A 22,233-nucleotide genomic window follows, 5' to 3' on the forward strand; every position below is an offset into this window, starting at 1 on the left:
ATTTTTTGGTGCAATCATTAACTGAGGCGGACATCTTAAGACTTCCACCTCGGTTAATCAATTAATGGAGGCGGTTGCCCTAAGTGCCTACCTCGGTTAATAACAATTAACGAAGGCGGTTGGTTTATGTCAACCGCCTTGGTTAATCCATTAACAAAGGTGGTTGGTTTAGGCCAACTACCTTGATTAATGGATGATTATCCAAGGCGGTTATGTTATATGACCTACCTCGGTTAACCTATTAACTGAGGTGGTTACTAGGTTGGTAGCCCAGCCACGATTAACCGAGGTAGACCACCAGTCCAACCGCTTCTGAAGGGGTTTTCAAAACGCCTTCTAAAAGTTTTTTTGTAGTAGTGCATGAGAACACTTGTAACATGCATGATGATGTGTTGCTTACCCCTCCTCACTCTCGAGCCCACCCATCAACCCTAATACAGTACTACCTCCACTACCCTCTCTCCCTCTACCCTCATTTTCGCCAACGGGAATAGTAGAAATAAGGAGGAGAAATGAGAAGGAGGGAGAAGAAGGGGAGGAGGAAGGACAACACTATGGCAGAGCCTTACTACAGGAGCACACCGGCCATTCCCTCAATTCGATGCAACTCTGGCAGTGGATGACAAGGTTCCATATGGCCCTAGGGTTACCCCTTTGGCTCCATATCTGTCAATATTTCTCATCCGGTGTGCTCCTGTAGTAAGGCTCTGCCGTAGTGTTGTCCTTCCTCCTCCTCTTCTTCTCCCTCCTTCTCATTTCTCCTCTCGTTATTTCTTCTGTTCCCATTGGTGAAAATGAGGGTAGAGGGAGAGAGGCTAGTGGAGGTAGTACTGTATTAGGGTTGATGGGTGGGCCCGAGAGTGAGGAGGGGTAAGTAACACATCATCATGCATGTTACAAGTGTTCTCATGCACTACTACAGAAAACTTTTAGAAGGCATTTTGAAAACCCCTTTAGAGGCGGTTGGACTGGTGGCCTGGGAGGAGGAAGGACAACAATATGGCAGAGCCTTACTACAGGAGCACACCGACCATTCCCTCAATTAGATGCAACTCTGGCAGTGGATGACAAGGTTCCATATGGCCCTAGGGTTACCCCTTTGACTCCACATCTGTCAATATTTCTCATGCATTCTCAAACACTCCATGTATATGTGGAACTTATTAATTAAACACAAAATGCACCATGACTCACTTAGTTCCTTGTGTGTTGTATGGCAATGTTGATGATTTTGACTATACACTTTTCTACCGTAACAACAAACAATAATTACACTCAATTGTGAGTCAACATTATTTAGGCTTCAAATCAGTACTGTTTTTTAACATGGATAATTGTACGTAGCACTATCTAGAGGCATAGCTATATTAAACATTAGGATCTTAACTATTATCATATACCCTTATAAAGTTAAACCTCACTAGATGATTTCTCTCTTCATGCAAGGTGTCCACATCATTCTCCACTAAATGTTCTATCTCTTAATGCAAGATGTCCACGTCATTTACTACTAAATCTATGTCATCTCATATTAATTAAAAAAAATATTCATGTCATCTATATCATGTGAAATACTTTAAATAATTAATCTATTAACATACAAGTCATCTGCATACACTATTTGTTTGATCACCTATTTCTCTATAATGTAATTAAATATTCTATTGTTTTTCTTCTATTATCTTAATGATTGTTTACCAGATCTAATACAACAAAATAACTAAATACTATATAGTAATGTTATACATATATAATGATTTATTTTTAAAAAATCCCACAATAACACACTAGGAATTCACCTAGTTCTAGTTATTATAGAAAAAGGATGTGAAGAAGGAAAAATATCTCCAATGTAAATGCTATATACACTAAGAATATTGTCTATTAAGAGATGCTAACTCCAAAGATAGGGTAATGTCTCTCACTTATTACATCATATACTTTTATAAAGCTAAATCCCACTAGATGAATTCTCTCTTCATGCAAGGTGTCCACATCATTCCCCGCTAAGTGACCCAGTAAATATTCTATCTCTTCATGCAAGGTGTCAACATGATTCTTCACTAAGTCTATGTCATCCCATATTGATTAATTCACCTAGTTTATACTATTTTTAATTATATAAATGCTAATACTAGTTTTTTTACTTGGTTACTCTTTGCAGTCCTATCTTTAGTAGTATATGTTACTGGCTTTGTGCTATCACGTTTATGTATGGTTATATAACATACTTTTTGTTTATAATTTATGTAAATCTATAAATTGTATATATATGCATACTTTATGATATCTTTGGCCTAGTTTAGATAAAAAGGTTTTGGATTATTGACACTGCAGCACTTTCGTTTATATTTGGTAATTATTGTCTAACTATAGACTAACTAGGCTCAAAAAATTCGTCTTGTAAATTACAGACACACTGTACAATTAGTCACATTTTATCTATATTTAATGCTTTATGTATGTACCGTAAGATTTGATGTGATTAGAAATTTTGAAAAAAAAATAGATTTTGAGGTAAACTAAAGAAGGCCTTAGGCCAGTCTCAATGCACGTTTCATGGGAGTGTCATGCACATTAAATAGGGTGCCACATAAGCAAAATTGTTGACTTGGCAGGATCATTAAATAAAGGAGTTTCATCCTCAGTTTATAGTTGTTAACTGTGCAATAAAACTATGTGAGACTTGCGCACGGGATGACAAAGGTTGTGGGAGGACCTTTTGATCTCGTGGTGGGAATTTGAAAAGATTTTTTTTAATTCTTGCAGTATTACCTTAAGCACATGATGCAAGACATTGCACAATGAACGCGATTTTCATGGTATACTTGGTTGCTTTGATACCGGAATTATGTGCTTCTATGTTCTATATAATTGACCATGCTTCATAAAAACTCGTGACGATTGACTAAAAAAATGTTCCGAAAAATCACATACTAAATATTATTTTTTGGTGATAATAGAATAAAACAAGTTCAAACTTCACTTCAATTTCTATTTCTATGATCATATATTTTGTTCATGTGCAGCCCGTGGACATAAAGCCTGTGCCAACTGTTCCAATATTTAATATCGCCCAGTGACATGTAGGGCCACGTGAGAAGCCATGTCGTTGACATCTTGGCCCCACGTCGTCCGTAGCCACCATGATTACGTGAACCAACTACCGCAGTAGCGGCATCTGTTCCCATCTCTTCCGCCACCGTCTCAATCTCGCCCATCTCCACCACCACACCCGTCCGCCGCCGCCGCCGACGACGACGACGACGATGGCCCGCCTCCTCGCGCAAACCCTGACCCTAGCCCGCCCCGCTTCCTCCCCCTCCACCACCGCCGCATCGGCCTCCCTCCGTGGCCTCGCCACCAAGGTCGAGATCATCGAGATCGATCTCACCGAGGAAGACGCTAGCTCCTCGGCCCACGGCTCCTCCCCCTCGTCCCCGTCGGTCGAGGTGGTCGGGATCCGGCGCCTGGAGGAGGCCATCCACGGCGTCATGGTGCGGCGCGCCGCGCCCGACTGGCTCCCCTTCGTGCCGGGAGGGTCCTTCTGGGTGCCCCCGCTGCGGCGCCCCCACGGGGTCGCCGAGCTCATGGGCCGGATCACGGCCGCCGGTGGCGCTGACGGGGTTGCCGAGCTGATGGGCGGTATCGCGGCCGCCGAGGGCACCGAGGGAGTCGCCGGGGCCGTTGGCGGCGCCGTCCAAGTCGTGGAGCTCGACGCGCCCATGACGGAGGAGCAGGCGCTATGCTTCTCCACCTCACGCGGCTGGCCCTCGGCCTCTTTCTTCCTCGAAGGTGAGTACCGTTCGTGATCTGGTGCTTAGAATTTCACATGATCTGGCCTATTGGTGCCTTTTTTTTTTAAGCAAATAGCTGTGGATCGTTGTGTCAGAAAGATAAACCTTCTCACTTCAATTATATTTTATATAATATGCATCCTATTTTATCAGATGTGTAGGAGGATTATTGCTGCGTGTTGGCCTTGCTCTGTATATATGGCTGTTGCTTGTTACAACTCCTAGCACCCACCAAATTAGCTTTAGGTGGCGTTTGGATAATGAGATATGCAGGGTAGGAATGGCAGATGTTGTGGAGGAAGGAAGAATGGGAAACAAGGAGACTTTGGGATAGGGAAATGGGTATCCTGCTGATTCAATCCTAGTGGGAGAGGTGGGTTAGATCTGGGAAATGAGAACAGAAGTGCAGCGCTTTCAAACTGATTTCATTTGCTGTATTTGGTGGAGTGGTTCCCACTTCCCAGGTAGCCATGGCGATCTCAGCCCGTGCTTCTGGAGGATGAGAATGTGTACTTGACTGTTGTCGATGTGTGAGTGTGTGACCATGGTGAACAAAGTCACCATCATCGGCTTTGTCGCCCGATGGCCAGGGCGGTGGTCTTCAGTTTTGGCTCCAGCACCTGCGGCTAGCCACACATGTGCTCAAGAAAGGCAGCACCAGCAGGACCATCAACGAAGCCTACTATGTTTTGGTTGGAATGTGCGACTAGCCTTCCACAGCAGCACTGAGTGGGTGGACGACACTGGCAAGGAGCTGCTGCTAACCTGCTTAGTGCCTCTTTTTCTTGTTCTTCTTTGCTTTCTGTTGACTTCCAAAAGATATGGCTCCAATGAACTCAAAGATAAAAAGATAATGATTATCCAGCATGCGCCATTAAAAGGATAGTTAGATTTGTTGTCAGTCTCTTGAGTGGATTAGGGAAAACACAGATGGAATTTACATTACTATGCAATTCTCTTTGTTTGTTTCTTGTGTTACACATGTAATGGTAGTTTTTGGCTCATAACCCAGTTGTTTCGAGGAAGAAAGATCTTTCACTGTTCTCCTGGATGTAGATTTGTAAATTGTTAGATGATAAGACAACCAATCCTTCAAACAGGATAAAATTCAGATCATGTCATGTGCTCATCACTAGGGTAAAAATTGAGGTCTGATTCTTGTATATGGATGCATTGAAAATTTTTGGGGTAATGTCTTGTAGCCTTGGTCCATTTAAGCGATGATGCTCCCAAAGCTAGTTGTCTTGGCATTTCTGCTGGTGACTATTGTCCAAGTATTAACTGCAAAGGTTTATCTGGTGGCTTTCATTCATGACATGGCTATCTGCTGCACAAGGGTTGTCCTAGACTTCCAATGTTTAGGATGCCAAGTCTCCATGGTGCTTTGGTTGGCAAGCGGTTGATTCTTGAGTATCCTGAACCATTTCTTGTACCTTGCAAAGCCAAGCCATGTAGCACTAATCTGTTTTCCTAATCACCTGTTTTGGTGGTTTACAGTGTGATTCGATATGTAGGCCTGCCTCTAAGACCAACTGAATTTTGTTGCAATTACCTTTAGAGCTTAGTTTGGAATAAATAATTCTTGGGGCAGCACTCTTTAAAAATGTTGTAATTGATGCTGTTTGCCCCTCTCCATCATCCTCGAGTAAATGGAATATAAACCTGTTTGAGTTAAAAAAAAAGAACAAAAAAGAAAGAATTTATAAGAGGATGCATACATGTGCTGTATAAGCTAATCTATCGTAGTTGGTTTTTTGATATCTCAGAAGTTAGAACAAACTGTTATAATGGTTCTGTCATGTGTCGCAGCTATCTTCTGCATGTTTCAGTTTCATCTCTCAAGGTAGATACTGGTATGATGTTTTCTGTTCCATACGTTAATGCTATTAGTTATATTGATGTAGTTGTGTATGTTTTCATGAATGTAATGATATATCCAATGGATGAACAATCTTTTGTTTCATTCTCATGTGTGCACATGCAAAATCCTCAATGATGAATAATAATTTCCTTTGCTTAACTTCAACATTATATTATATTATTTGCTTATCAGCATGGTTTATCCTGTCTAGGGAAATCGCCACATTCAAGGAGGAAATCGAGGAAAGGTGCAACTCAAACTGATGATGAAGAAAGCTGATTCGTTTGTGCTATGTTGCAAGGGGTAAGGTGATTTTTACTCTTATTAGGAACTTGATAGTAACCAGCATATGCTGTTCTAATGCATTAACTACCTCTATTGAAATTTCTTCATGTTTGTTTTTTTTGCTGCTTCGTTTAAGTAATACTTTTTTAAGTGTCAAGTTTTATAGGTGATTCTGTTATAATCTGCACTTGATTACTCCCATTTGCAGTTGCTGCCTATGGTTGTGGTGCCATTTAATGCTTGTAAGGAAAAATGACCTATTCGGGGTTTCCATTTATTTAGCTAATGCAGTTTAGAGAAGGTGCGATCTTAATCCAAAGTTCAAAATTGGCCAACCTTTTTGTATTCTGCTTATATCCATTCCCCATGAGATTTGCCTATTCCCTTTGGTATCATAGACTTCCTTATTAGGATACTATTGGATACAGACATTGATGTGTCTGTTAATTCTGTGAATTATCATGTCAGATATGCCAAAAAGTAATTTTCCCAAATCACATTTCTCTTTCCATGGTTTACTTCCTGGATTGTTTTTTAAATATTAAACATAGTGTTGCTGATTAGTACACAAGGAAATTGCAATGCTCAAATCAAATCGGAATCATATATGGATCACAAAAAAGGAAGTTGTTATTTCATTGGCTGAAATACTTGTTTTTGACTAATAGATTGATTCTTTTTTAAACCAACAATGATGTTTGTGCCTCTGCAAAACGCCCACCAGAACAAAAATGAGCTTGAGACCCACCAAATTTTTGTAACTGGATTTCCAGTTCGGAATTGGCAAAATTTTGTTTGTGCTTACACATAGTGAGATTTTGTTAATCTATATTTTGTTGATAAAGGAGTAAAGGACTCCTTAATTCATGCAGTACCCCTGTCCCTCCATGCCACAGCCTTACTGATCATACCTGCAATGCACTAACTGCTGCCATGTATGGTGGTTATTGCTGCCTGCACCACAGGTTCCTGTGACATTTTTTGACCTGATAATTAAACTATTGGCCTACAGGAATAGGCCTCACATGTAGTAACATAGTTTATGTCTTGCAGGCTAAAATCCAAATAAATGAAATTTACAGGTTAGATATGGAAATGCTCCCTTTTTTTATGTATGATTCTGCTACATCTCATCGTGCAACATGGCTGGAGCAAGAATGGCTGTTCCTACATGATATATGGGGACAAACATCTTGTCACACTGAACTATGCAAACAGTGAGATTCTGGTGGACAAGGCCATGGATTGCAAAGGTGTAGTTATACTTGCTGGTGAGGTTGAGGTCTAGCACCAACAGAATCTTATTATTATTGATGCCTGGGATGGGCTTTGTACAATTCTCTTACAGTTCTCTCACTTGATTCCTATAGTCTTGAAGGCACAATTATTCCTTATAAAATGTCATGCAAATTAACTGACCACAAGATAAGGAAATGTTATATAGACCAGATGTTGACTGATTCTGTAGTTATTACCTATATGTAGTTGACATTTGTTATCTGCACAAGAATCGTATTTGATATCATGATGCCCATTTGGCCAGGCTCCAACAAGAAAACGCAGTGCAGAGTTTGATGACTCTGCCATGATCAATGTACATATGCATAGCAAGGAGCCTATTTCTGGTAAACCATGGCACCCGCTACAGTCGATGTTGCCTCATCTGTCCTGGAAGATAAATCTGTAAATTCGGTCTGAAGCTCAGCATCAGGTGGTTATTGTATCAACAAGCCCTGGCACAAAGGCTTCGTTTGTAATAATAAGCATTGCATGGAGCTGTCTGCTGAATGTGTGCTAGGGTACTTTCAATACTGGGCTCAGCATCAGTCCAGAAGCTGTACTCTGAACAAAGATTCTGGATGGCTTCTTGTGCCAACTAGGAACAATGTAAAACTGATGTAAGCATCTCCGCCCACTCCTGATCCATGTAAAACTAAGTTAAAAGTTTTAATTGTTATAGATTGTTGTCGTATGGACAGCTTTAGGAGCATCTCAATTGCTACTGTTCTCTGCACATGTATGATGTTTGATTGTAAAACAAAATCTTAAATTGTTACTCATTAAGGCCCGAATACATGAATAAGGTAGGAATGCATATGCAAAATAGAGGAATGAAAGATACAGGAATTTTGTAGGAATAGCTGTTTGGATGAGTTGCATTTTTTTTTTACCAAAAACAAGAAACAATGAGGTTTTAATGGATGCTTTTTTTCTGTGGTTTTTCTCTGGAATCAAATGCAAAGGAAAGTTTCCTGTTTTTTTTCCATGCAAATGATCCTTGTGAACCGAAGGGTGCTATAGTAACTCAATCTATAGAATGAGAACTTTATTATTTTTTTATTTACCCTATAATCCAAAGGGGGCTGAGATGTGGTGCTATTGGTAGGAAGGTGTAACTTCAAGTTAATTTCTGTAGACAATGCTATTGGTATGAAGGTGTAACTCAATCAGAATGAGAACTTTATGTTTTCCTTTTATTTACCCTGCAATCCAAAAAGAATAGGAAGGTGTCACTCGGTCAGCATGAGAACTCTGTTTTTTTTATTTACCCTATAATCCAAAGAGGGCTGAGGTGCGGTTTGGTAATATTAGTGTAGTCAAATTAATTTCTGGAGACAATGCTATTGTTTGGTAGGAAGGTGTAAGAAGAGTGGAATTTCGGAATTATGCAATGACATTGGTGGTGTAAGAAGATTGGGATTTCAGAAATATGAATCAATTAGTAGTAAGATTAAAAAAAACCACCACCACCATCTAAGATGTAGTCTATTCTAGTACTTAGGGTTCCTAGCTAGCTTGATGAGTGTCTACTGTTTAGGCTGGCCCCAATTGTCCATGTCATCGAGCTGGATAGGGCCTAGGTCTTAGGTCCCAGGAGCATAGAATAGAGCAACCCCTAGGTTTCCATAACCAGAATCTATGGTATTTTAGTGTACCATACACATGTCATATGCTGCTCCCTGCTTGCAGCACAACATCCAATTCTAGGAAAGCAAAGGAGATGACAAAGGACAATGCTTAAGACGCATAAAGCACACTAGTCCATCCTGAGTGCACCAAGACCCACTAAAAATTCACCATGTGCCGTATACTTAAAGAAACTAAAGGAACTCATTAATCCATCGAGAAAAATCCGAATCCGGGTAGCAAGTGATCATCATCATCATCACCATCTTTCGCTCACTTGTGGCCTTTCATCAAGCACACAGCAACTCATGATTTCAGGCCATGGCTAGCAAAGTGGCAATCTTTGATCTTCCAAATCAAGAAGCCAAAACCAAGTCCAAATCTTGTTCTTTCGTAGCACTCAAAGTTGTCCATTCTTCCCTCTCCCCCCTCTTCTTGGGAATGCATGCATATCTTGTGCCCTTTGTGAGAGTAGTTTGTTGGGGCTGGCATAAGTTGATGCCAAATTAGGTGGCTCCAACTGAAGGCATGAGGGAGGGTGTGGCTCCTAAATCTTAAAATGTGTGGGCTTTTTTAGATACATAGCTTTTTACTTTTTTTTAGAACAGATACATAGCTTTTTACTACGCTTCTACATATACATTATGTCTAAATACAAAGTAAACAAGTTTTTTTCGTCCATGGGAGTCATGGTACCATGTTCATCCCGGTTTCTTTTTTCTTTTATTTTTTTTTGCACGTATGTTTTTTCACGATCAGTTTTCTTTTCTTTACGGCATTTTTTTGTCCACATTATGTTTTCTTAAAAAGGAATGATGGGATTGAAGAATTACAGAAGTAGCCGACTTAATAAGAAGTCTAAGAGTCAGATTTGACTTGCAGACAAAATAAATTATAAAAAGAAAATAATAAAAACTTTTACATGGACTCACAGACTAAAAAAAGAAAGCAGCAGGCATATATATATCTAAACTAAAATAGCACCACAGACAAATGTACTCAAGATTTCAGTTTATGATTTAATTAATTGAACAATCAGCTGATCCAATTTTTAATAAAAATAAATTTTGTTTCTAATCAAAACTACATTAATAATTTAGTTGTAAAAATCTCTGTATGTTAGAAAAGAAGCAGTAGTTCGTTCATCAATCGCACACAGAAAAAGGAAAAGAAAATCAGAAGCGTACATGGTTACATGCAAAACAGAAAACGGAGCAACCAGAAACAACTCCATCGGACACGGAATAAAATGGACACAAACCTATTAATTTCTATGGACAATACATATAGAAATCATGATTCTAATGGATAATTTCTATGTAATATTTTTTTTATCCAATCACATACATCCCCTCTCCATTATCTACCAATCACATCTTTTTATGTCTTGCTTCTCGTGTAGACATGGTTTCTAACTTAGACTCGGTTTCTATGATTTTTGCTCTCTCTTTTCAATAATTACCTTGTCACATTAGCAAAACGCTTAAGTGACAGTATAATTAATGTCCATAGAAACTATAATAGTTTCTGTATTTGGAGTGCCCTTAGAGAAAAACGGAGAGTTAGAGTCGTGTGCCCCACAGAACAAAAAATGAAAAAAGAGATAAAACTACCATGGTTTAATATTGGGGAGAAAATGAACTATAGGTATTTAATATCAGAGTATAATAATAATTTCTACTTTGTCTTTTTTTTATTTGAATTTGGTTTTGGATTCATATTCAGACTATAAAGATAAGATAAATCTATTTAGATTAGGATTCCTATGTAGACTCATGGACTAAAATTACACTGCACACGCACTCCTATTTGAACTCGTTGATACTAATTAAACATATATCTGAATCAAAAAAATAGTAGAGCAAGGTGATGGACGAACACATGAGCACGGCTTATAAGTCCGGATCACATACATGACCCAATATGTCTGGAATTAGACTCTATAACGCGCTAGACTGTAGGATCTCTGGACGTACAGGAAGTGGCCTAGAGGGGGGGTGAATAGGCCTGTTCAAACTTTTTCAGCAAAGTTTATCAGTCACACAGGCAAGGGCGGCAGTGAGGCCCTCCCAGGGCGGCACTGCCGGCCTCAACAGAAAAACAGACAGAAGCTTAACTGAATTGATTCAAACTTTACCCAGGGAAATTTAGATCGACTAAATTTCCAAGCTTTCTGCAAGATGTTAGAGCACAAGTATGTGGCTAGAAAGTGCTGGAGCCTCCCCACCACGTAGATCGGCCTCAAATCCTAACACAAGCTCATACACAAGTGAAAGCACACAAGACACACGATTTTTACCGTGGTTCAGCTGTTGCCACAACAAGGCTTGGCCTACTCCACGTTGTTGAGGTGCCCACACTAGGACCGGCTTAGCCACACAGGCTTACCTTCTCCTCGTTCTCAAAGCAAGGATTTTACCCCTTGCAAAGAGTAAAGAATGTATTAGCTGCAAGGGTAACCTTACAAACTTTCCCTTGGCTGCCACACAAGTTGGCAAGCTCTAGGGCGACGCCTAGCCGGCTAGGAGCAAGCTCCAAGAGTAACAAACTCAAGGCTGCCGGCCAAACGTGAACCAAAAGCTCTTTTTGACAGTGGGAATCAATGGATCTGCTCTCCAATCGAAGTTTGCTGCCTTTTCCCTCAAGTTTTGATGGTTGGAATCAAGGATTGGCTTGGAGGCTTGAGGAGCAACAATGGAGGGAGAGAGAAGTGAGCTCTGGTCAGTTTGCTACGGTTGGGAGCGAGGAAGATGAGCCCGTTTGAGACGGTCTGAAAGGGTATTTATACCCAGCTCTCCAACTGTCACAGGGTAGAGCGGCAGAGCCGCCCTTGCCTGAACCAGCCTGAAAACACCAAAGTGTAGAGAGAAAGATATGCTGGCTAGGCTTGGGTCTGAGGATGTTGAGGAGCTTTTGAGCCTTTGGTTCACAATTTGATCAACAACCTTGGAGTCCCTCTTTATAGTACGGCTTTTCCTATACTCAAATTCAAACCGAAAATGAATTAAACCTCCTTTGGAGCTAGGAAAACCATCCTTTAGAAATGGGGGATCCTCCATGGTATTCAACAACCTCTTTGCTATATTCCCTGCTTGTCATCTCAGCAAATCTCATTAGTTCCCTAATTCGATGGTCATCAACGCCAAAACCCACAATAGGCTTGATTGCACTTACAATCTCCCCCCTTTTTGGTGATTGATGACAACCAAATTAGAGCTTACAAAAGATAATAATCATAACTGAGATTTAAATGGTCAGGGGCATAGGAGCTCCCCCTAAATGTATGATTGGAGTTTTGAATACTCAAACTTGACATGAAACTCAAGCTTCATACATTTAGCAAGTGATGGAGAACCTCCCCCTATGTCCATGACCTCTGTGGGGTGCAACAAACTGTGTCACAAAATAACCGTGTATGCATGTGACAGTTTATACAAGCAGGACAGCATGCTGCTGTAGTAGAGGGCCTCACTGCCGCCCTGGTAGGGCGGCACTGCCGCCCTTGCTACACCAGCAAGCTGACAGAAATTTCAAAAACCATTACACCACACAAACAGGTTAACCACAGAATTTAAACTAATATTTAAGCCTGACAAGCAGTTCACAAGTACATGTTCACATCCGAAGCAAATAGAGACAAGTAAGTAGCATTATTACAACTTAAAAAGAGTTTTTGAAGAAGCACTCAGCTCACAAACTAACAAGTAACACTCTCATCGGATCTGAACATGAAGATCTGCAACTGCAGTGACGAGGTCCAGTCGAAAAGAATTGACCCAAAAGAATTGACCCCTCTAATTTCTCTAATTTTCTCCCCCTTTGGCATCAAGTACCAAAAAGAGAAAAGAAGAGAGAACAACTCACTCATAATCGTCATCATCGTCACTGGAAACCACAGCACGACCAGCCCTATGAGTAGTAGCTGTGAAGCGAGAGGCACGCGTGGAACGTCGAGGGGCAGCCGCTGAAGTACTAGCCCGTCGTTGTCTAGCGTCATCCCTGAAGTGCCGATAGACACTGCCTAGTGTCTCCTGAAGATCTGGATCATCATCATATCCCTGGTGCTCATCATAGCTGTCATGTACTTCATCAGACTCCGTGTCAGACAGGTGAGGAAGGTCTGGAAACTGAGGAGGTGGAGCCACGAGTGGAAGAAGAGGTAGACCATGAACCTCTCTAGCTGCATTTATTGCATGCCTGCTCTCCATTCTGTCATCATACTGATTTTGTGCCATGTAAGAACAAGTGCCAAAAATAGCCTTCACCCATTCTGCCAACTTCTGAAAGCGCTTCTTCTTCCTTCCATCTCTCCTCTGTGGCACACTGTGGCCTCCCTCACTATGGTATGAGCTCTCTACTGCAGGAGGTGGGGCTGTTTTACCACCTTTAGTTTTCTTGATGTTATACACAGTGTGGCTACAATCCTTAGGATATTTGACTCCAGTCACTCTCTCAATCATAAACATCAGATAAGGAGCATAAGGAAGTGACCTCCTCCCATCATCCATAGCATATGCCAGCTCTACCCATATGAACCTTGGGATATTAAATTTATCCCCTTCTGGAAATCTGGACAGCACATTAGTAATATGACCATTGAGATCAGTGGCATTGTCTTTTGGGTTGAGTGTCATTTTGATAAGATTGTTCATCACATAATAGAAACTCTTCAACCCAGTCCTCCTGTTGTTCACTTGGGTTGGATCCTCCCACATAAAACTCACCTCTTGTGGCTCAAACCTTCTCTCATTGTGAATTCGAGAGTAGGTTCTATGGTCATTTCCAAAACCCAATATCCTGCAGAAGGTAATGAAATCAATCCTATAATGTGTACCATCTGTCATCCAATGAACCTCATCATTGTCTCTGTTCCAGAAGTAGGTAGCATGAAACTGGGCAAGTATCTCTCTATTCCAGTCATATTCAAAGGACATGAGAGTGGACAGCTCAAACTTATCACATACTTTAATTGCAGCATCAAAATCAGGCTCCTCTTTTGCTTGCATAGCATCAAAGTCAATGAAATGCATCTCACAAATCTTTCCCTTTCTAGCTGGTAGAATAGCAGTGGCATAGAAATTTGAATGAAAAACATTCCAGAAACGATAATCAACACCACTTATCTTGTTGTGAGCATAGGGATCCATCTCTCTAGCTTCCTCCACAGCTTTCCAGCTTGCTGCATAATTGACTAAGGGATGATCCACTGTGTCATTTGGTGCCATGAGTTCAAACTCATCAGTGTTGTCTCTCATATAGCTGTCATCAAACTCTATAATGTGTAGGGGAGTACTAGGACAACCTATGGGAGAGATGGTGAAACCAGCTTGCTGCAACATTTCTTCTTGCTGAATATACTGCTGCCTTGTTGCTCTATCATCTCCAAAGAATACTCCAGAGCTGCTGCCTCTCCCCCTGCCTCTGCGAACTTGTTGCTTGGTGGATATTTTCCTCTTTCCTCGGTCCATCTTGCTTTGCTTCCTTGGATTGAGGAGATGAGAAAAGAATGCCCCTTCTTGGAGAGGGAGCTGCACACCCCAATGCACCACTGGAGAAGACCAAGGAGGCCTTCCCCTTTCTCCTTCCTCACGGCAGAGAGGTGGCCGAAGGGAAGAGGTTCCCTGGAACCTTGCGTGAGGGAGAGAGAGAGACCGAGAGGGGGGTGGTGCGGCGCAATGAGGAAGAGAAGGGAAGATCACGGGCACGACTAGAAAGAAAAGGGAAGTGGGCCCGAGAGATCCAGTCCAAGGCAATTTAGCCTGAACCGCTTAGGGCGGCACTGCCGCCCTCCTTGACAGCAGAGGGATTTAAGAGAAATTAACTTTTCTCTATTGCTTTAGATATGAACATATACAACCCAAACACCATGACTAGACACAAGGAAACAATCAAACTATAGTCATGATATTTGAGACAAATTTTTAAGAGGTTTTGAAAGACATAATTAAATCTTTTCAAGCATTTTCTCCTATGCATGCTAGTTAATCAAAGAAGGTGTGTGCAGGAGTTCAAACCACGTTACGAGAATCCAAGATATTCAGTTCACTACGCAAAGCACAAAACCTTGTCTCGTCTAGAGGCTTAGGGAAGATATCGGCTAGTTGCTTTTCGGTGCTCACATGACGAATTTCGATATCTCCTTTAGCTTCATGGTATCTCAAGAAGTGATGTCGGACGTCTATGTGCTTGGTTCTTGAGTGACTTACAGGGTTGTTTGCAAGTTTTATGGCACTTTCATTGTCACACAAAAGTGGGATTTTGGTGAATTGACATCCGAAATCACGAAGGGTTTGCCTCATCCAAAGTAATTGAGCACAGCATGCACCGGCTGCAATGTACTCGGCCTCAGCTGTGGAAAGGGCTACACAATTTTGCTTTTTAGAACTCCAAGACACTAAGGACCGTCCAAGGAATTGACATGTCCCCGAAGTGCTTTTTCTATCTACTTTGCAACCGGCATAATCAGAATCTGAATAGCCAAGTAGATTGAACTTGGATCCCTTAGGATACCACAAGCCAAGGTTAGGAGTGTGTACTAAATATCTCAAGATTCTCTTAACAGCCACTAAGTGACATTCTTTCGGATTAGCTTGAAATCTAGCACACATGCACACACTAAGCATAATATCGGGCCTAGATGCACACAAATAAAGTACGGAGCCGATCATGGAGCGGTATACCATGATGTCCACAGCCTTCCCTTTATCATCAAGATCAAGATGTCCATTGGTTGGCATGGGAGTATTGATAGGCTTCGCTTTCTCCATGTCAAACTTCTTCAGCATATCAAGGGTGTACTTGGTTTGACTTGTGAAAGTCCCTTCCTTCAATTGCTTGATTTGAAACCCGAGGAAGTACTTCAGCTCACCCATCATGGACATCTCAAATCTCTTTGTCATGATCCTACTAAATTCCTTGCAAAACGCTTGATTAGTACTACCAAATATTATGTCATCGACATATATTTGGCACACAAATATATCATTGCCAATTTTACGAGTGAAGAGTGTAGAATCAGCTTTGCCTATTTCAAAGCCTTTCTTGAGCAAGAAATCCTTAAGACATTCATACCATGCTCTTGGTGCTTGCTTAAGCCCATAGAGCGCCTTTTGGAGTTTATAGACATGGTTTGGAAACTTGGGATCTTCAAAACCTGGTGGCTGCTCAACATACACCAACTCTTGTATAGGGCCGTTGAGGAATGCACTCTTGACATCCATTTGGAACAGCTTGAAGTCGTGATGGGCAGCAAAGGCTAAAAGCATTCGAATTGCTTCAAGCCTTGCCACCGGTGCAAAGGTCTCTTCAAAGTCCAAGCCCTCTACTTGAGTGTAACCTTGAGCCACCAATCTTGCCTTGCTCCTTGTCACCACGCCGTTCTCATCTTGCTTGTTGCGAAAGACCCATTTGGTGCCAATCACATTGGTATTGGGCCTTTCAACGAGAGTCCACACTTGGTTTCTCTCGAAGTTGTTGAGCTCTTCTTGCATGGCCAAGACCCAGTCCTCATCCGCCAATGCCTTCTCTACCTTATCTGGTTCAATGGAAGACACAAAAGAGAAATGTTGACAGAAACTTGCTAAATGTGAACGTGTCAACACTCCCTTTCGAAGGCTTCCAAGGATGTTGTCGGCAGGATGATCTCTTTGAATTGTTTGCCATAGTCTTGGATGCTCAACACCGTCTTGTTCTTCATCTGACTCTTCATCAGCTTCAAGCTCAAAAACTGGTGCAAGATCCAGCCCTTGAGGTGTTGAGGAGGTTGCTGCTGCTGAGGGAGGGGCGGCACTGCCGCCCTGGACAGCCTCACTGCCGCCCTGTTGCTGAGCAGTAGGTGTGGCTGACACATTTGCATCGAGTGCATCAGCGGAAGACTTGTCAGCAGCATCTTGGGGATCCTCCTGAGCAGTGGCTTTTTCCTCTTGTGGCATTATGTCACCAAGAGCCAATTGCTTGATTACCTCACATGGTGGATCCTCCTTTCCTGCAACACTTTCATCAATGTGCTCTACTTGAGAGCCGTTAGACTCATCAAATGAGACATCTACCGCAACTTCAACTCTACTAGAGGTTTTGTTGTAGATGCGGTAGGCATGCTCATTTGATCCATAACCAAGAAGAATGCCTTCATCAACTTTAGGTGCAAACTTAGAGGTTTTGGGCCTTTTATTGAGTATGAAACACTTGCACCCAAACACTCTAAAGTATGACACCTTTGGTTTGTTACCGGTTAGCAGCTCATATGAAGTCTTCTTGAGTTTCTTGTGTAGGTAGAGGCGGTTGATTGCATGGCAAGCGGTGTTGATTGCTTCGCACCAAAATAGGTCCGAAGTCTTATACTCATCAAGCATTGTTCTTGCCATGTCAATAAGTGTTCTATTCTTCCTCTCTACTACACCATTTTGCTGCGGGGTGTATGGAGTTGAAAACTCATGCTTGATGCCTTCATCATCAAGAAATTCTTCAACTTGGGTGTTTTTGAACTCGCTGCCATTATCACTTCTTATTTTCTTGATGGGCATCCCAAACTCTCTTTGTGCTCTTCTCACAAAGATCTTTACTTTCTCTTGTACCTGAGATTTCTCAAAGACAAAGAATACCCAAGTGAAGCGAGAATAATCATCAACAATAACTAATCCATATTTGTTACCCCCGATGCTTAGGTAGGCGACCGGTCCAAAGAGGTCCATATGTATCAACTCCAATGGTTGAGTGGTCGTCATGATACTCTTTGGTGGGTGTGGTACACCTACTTGTTTCCCGGCTTGGCAAGCACCACATATCCTGTCTTTCTCAAATTCAACATTTGTTAGTCCAATGATGTGGTTGTCTTTTTGGAGTTTGGCCAAGTTCCTCATGCCAACATGTGCTAGACAGCGATGCCATAACCAGCCCATGCTAGATTTTGCCATTAAACAGGTCTCAAGCTTGGCCTTACCTTTGTTGAAATCAACTAGGTAAAGCTTGCCCTTCAAGCGACCCGTAAAGACAATAGAGGAATCCTCCCTCTTAAAGACTTCCACACCTTTCTCCATAAAGAGACAATTGTAACCAGCCTCACACAATTGTGAAACTGATAACAAGTTGTATCCCAACGGATCCACATGTAAGACATTTGAAATGGAAGAATTTGTTGTAATAGCAACCTTACCAAGACCGACAACTTCCCCCTTGGAGTTATCACCAAATATGATAGATTCTTTTGAATTTGTAGTTGGGGAATATGTTGAGAACATACTCTTCTCTCCGGTCATATGATTTGTACAGCCGCTGTCAAGCACCCAACTTGACCCACCGGAGGAGTATGCCTGCAAAACAAGTTTAGTTCCTTGGTTTAGGTCCCCAATCTTTCTTGGGGCCTTGCATGTTAGTCACAAAAATTTTAGGAACCCAAATGGAAGTGTTAAGATACACATTTCTGTCCTTGCCAACATATTTGGCAATCACTTCCCCTTTGCTGTTATTTTTCAACACAAAGGAAGTATTCACAATTGGGCTTTGTGTCTTTGCCTTTGGTTGATAGAAACTTTTCTTTGGAGTCCCCCTGTTCTGCTTTCTGGGTTGCTGGGACTCCCCCTGAGGCTGGCATACCTTCTTTTGTGCTTTCACAGGCTCAGGTTTGAGGTTGGTAGCCTTCCCTTGTCTGGGGAGGGCGGCACTGCCGCCCTTCAGGGCCTCACTGCCGCCCTTGGCTGGCCAGTGGGCTCGAGGCTGCTTTTGTGCCCCCTTCTGTGCAGGCTGCTCTACACCAACCTTACCTTTGCTCGTGAATTTAACACACTCAATGCCATTCACCAGGTCTCTTCCATTGGTCTTTCCTCCTTTTGTGTGGCCAAGTCCATCCTTGACTTTGGGATTTCTCCCATCCTTGTAGTTTGGCCTATTTTGCTGAACTTCTTTACCTTGTGGTTTGTTCTCACACTTGGTGTTCAACAGATGTGTGAGCCTCGTGATCTCCTTTTTCATAGCCTCCATGTTTGCAAGATTTGTGGAATACATGTTTAAGTCAAGGTTCTTGCATTTTCCACAACTCTCATTAATGGAGGGAGTACTAGTCTCATTTGACTTAGAGGACTGTGAGGTACTCTCCCAAAAAAGATTGTATTGCTGCTCAAGACCTTTATGCTTTTCATCTAAGCCATAATACTTTTGCTTGAGTGCATCTACTTCCTTCTTTGTGAGAGTGTGGCTTTCTTTTTCTTTCTTTATACTTTTCTTTAGTGCAGCCACCTCACTCTCCAATGAGTCAATTTCTTTAATTTGAGCCAGATTTTTCTTAGCTTGCTCCTTGATGTCATCATTTCTTAAATCAATTTCATTATTGAGATCTAGTACTTCCTTCATTAGCCTAGAGATGTAGACTTTAGTTTTATGATCACACTTTTTAGTCATTTCATTAAATTCATCATCACTAGAGTCATCATCACTAGAGGAGTCACTTAGTTCACTACTAGAGATTTCTTTGGGGATTGGAGAAGGTTTGGATTTGGTTTGTACCTTCCCACCCTTTGCCATAAGACAAATGTGGGAGCTGCCATCTTGCTCATCATCGGTCATGTTGTCGAAGAGCCTTGGTGAAGATGTTGATTTGAGGACAGCCATGGTAGCCACCTTCTCATCTCCACTTGAGGTCTCTTGAGTTGAGTCCCATTCATGCCTGATGTGTGCTTCTCCAACCCTCTTGTAATTTCTCTTGTTGTCATGCCTTTGTTCCTTCTTTTTCTTTGCCTCTGGACATTCTGCAACAAGATGCTCGGTGCTGCCACAGTTAAAGCACAATCTCTTCTTCTTGTTTTGGAACTTCCTTGGAGTGAACTTGAATCCATGTTGCTTCAGCCCCCATCTATGCTTGCTTATGAAGAGGGCAATATCATCTATCTTCTCATAATCACCATCATCACCATCACTATTACTAGAGGATGAAGATGGATCACATTCTTGAACTTGCTTTGCTTTCTTGGGCTGACTTGTTGATGCTTGCTTGCTGCTCTTGGATTTGCTGCAGCCACCTTGCTTGTTTGATTGCTTTGCCTTGAGTGCTATATCATTGACCTTCATGCCTTCTAACTTGGCTTGCAGCTCGCCAAGCTTTCTTCTCTCATTAGCCTCTTCTCTTTGCATGTCAAATGTCAACAATCTTCCAAGCACATCACTTGGGGTGAAGTGCTCGAAATTCTTCTTGTCCCTAATGAGAGTGACCACGGTCTCATTCCTTGGTGAGTATGCTTCCAACATTACTTTCACAACTTTATGGTCATCAAGGTCACCACCATAGCCTCTAATTTTTCCAACTAGCACCATCAATCTATCAAACATTTCTTATGGCCCTTCATCACCAACAATCACAAACCTATTGAGCTTGGCCATCATCAAATCAATTTTGGCCTTCCTCACTTTGTCAACACCTTCATGAGCTAAAACCAAAGTATCCCAAATTTGATTGGCCACATTCACATTCATCACCCGGTTGTACTCATTTCCATTGAGAGCACTAAGGAGAATACTTGTGGCTTGATTATTGAAGTGGACAGCAACCATTTCTTCATTTGTTGGATTCTCTGGATCTGCAGGTTCCTGAAATCCATCACAAACAACATCCCAAAGACCGGGGTGAAGAGCTCCAAGATAGCGACTCATCAAATGCTTCCACTTAGCAAAGTCGGTCCCATCGAAATGAGGCAACTTGCCAGCGGGCACGTTGACAAGACACTTCTTGTCTCGGTTAGACAAATAAGAATAGTTAAAGGATACAACAGAGTATTTCTTTTTGCTGCTGTTGTCCTCCTTTGTTGATTTGCCCTTCTTGTCCTTCTTGGAACAGTTATATGATTCATCATCATCACCATCATCCGTACTAGATGATAGCTCACTTGATGATGCATCATACACCTCCTTTTCTTTCTTCTTCTCTTCTTCTTTCTTTGCTGCCCTTCTTTTGGCTCGCTCTTCTCTTTTGGCTTTTCTTTCTTCTTTTCTCTTCTTCTTGGCATCTAGCTTCTCATCTTCTTTTCTTTTTGCTTTAGCTTCTCTTCTTGCTTGCCTTCTTTGCCTTCTCTCGGGGTCGGTAGTCATACCACCATCTGGCTTTAGGGTGGAGTTGCTGGCTGTTGAGACTGATAGCTCACTGCTATCACTCTCAACCAGCACATCCTTAGCTTGTGCAGCTGGAATGGACTTATCCTTCGCCCCCGAGCTTCCCGCAACTTCCATACTTCACGCAGTGAAGCGTATACGAAGCAATTTGGCTTTGATACCACTTGTAGGATCTCTGGACGTACAGGAAGTGGCCTAGAGGGGGGATGAATAGGCCTGTTCAAACTTTTTCAGCAAAGTTTATCAGTCACACAGGCAAGGGCGGCAGTGAGGCCCTCCCAGGGCGGCACTGCCGGCCTCAACAGAAAAACAGACAGAAGCTTAACTAAATTGATTCAAACTTTACCTAGGGAAATTTAGATCGACTAAATTTCCAAGCTTCCTGCAAGATGTTAGAGCACAAGTATGTGGCTAGAAAGTGCTGGAGCCTCCCCACCACGTAGATCGGCCTCAAATCCTAACACAAGCTCATACACAAGTGAAAGCACACAAGACACACGATTTTTACCGTGGTTCAGCTGTTGCCACAACAAGGCTTGGCCTACTCCACGTTGTTGAGGTGCCCACACTAGGACCGGCTTAGCCACACAGGCTTACCTTCTCCTCGTTCTCAAAGCAAGGATTTTACCCCTTGCAAAGAGTAAAGAATGTATTAGCTGCAAGGGTAACCTTACAAACCTTCCCTTGGCTGCCACACAAGTTGACAAGCTCTAGGGCGACGCCTAGCCGGCTAGGAGCAAGCTCCAAGAGTAACAAACTCAAGGCTGCCGGCCAAACGTGAACCAAAAGCTCTTTTTGACAGTGGGAATCAATGGATCTGCTCTCCAATCGAAGTTTGCTGCCTTTTCCCTCAAGTTTTGATGGTTGGAATCAAGGATTGGCTTGGGGGCTTGAGGAGCAACAATGGAGGGAGAGAGAAGTGAGCTCTGGTCAGTTTGCAACGGTTGGGAGCGAGGAAGATGAGCAGGTTACCGTTTGAGACGGTCTGAAAGGGTATTTATACCCAGCTCTCCAACTGTCACAGGGTAGGGCGGCAGAGCCGCCCTTGCCTGAACCAGCCTGAAAACACCAAAGTGTAGAGAGAAAGATATGCTGGCTAGGCTTGGGTCTGAGGATGTTGAGGAGCTTTTGAGCCTTTGGTTCACAATTTGATCAACAACCTTGGAGTCCCTCTTTATAGTACGGCTTTTCCTATACTCAAATTCAAACCGAAAATGAATTAAACCTCCTTTGGAGCTAGGAAAACCATCCTTTAGAAATGGGGGATCCTCCATGGTATTCAACAACCTC

At 42.2% G+C, this 22,233-nt stretch overlaps 1 protein-coding gene across 4 annotated transcripts; it reads left to right on the forward strand.

The window, feature by feature from the left end:
• On the forward strand, positions 3,148-8,081 carry LOC8086082. Of its 4 annotated transcripts, none has more exons than XR_002455199.1 (4): positions 3,148-3,795; positions 5,870-5,961; positions 6,997-7,214; positions 7,487-8,081. XR_002455199.1 is itself a non-coding variant. In XM_021465269.1 (3 exons), the coding sequence occupies exons 1-2, from the start codon at positions 3,270-3,272 to the stop codon at positions 5,935-5,937; spliced, it is 594 nt and encodes a 197-aa protein (XP_021320944.1). In that variant the 5' UTR covers positions 3,148-3,269; the 3' UTR covers positions 5,938-5,966; positions 7,487-8,081. The 4 variants fall into 4 exon arrangements, 2 of the variants coding, with proteins under 2 accessions (XP_021320944.1, XP_002444069.1); XR_002455200.1 differs by having other exon boundaries at positions 6,997-7,196; XM_021465269.1 differs by lacking the exon at positions 6,997-7,214 and having other exon boundaries at positions 5,870-5,966.

Source organism: Sorghum bicolor, chromosome 7, assembly GCF_000003195.3.
Source record: "Sorghum bicolor cultivar BTx623 chromosome 7, Sorghum_bicolor_NCBIv3, whole genome shotgun sequence".
NCBI classification, from domain to species: Eukaryota; Viridiplantae; Streptophyta; class Magnoliopsida; order Poales; family Poaceae; genus Sorghum; species Sorghum bicolor.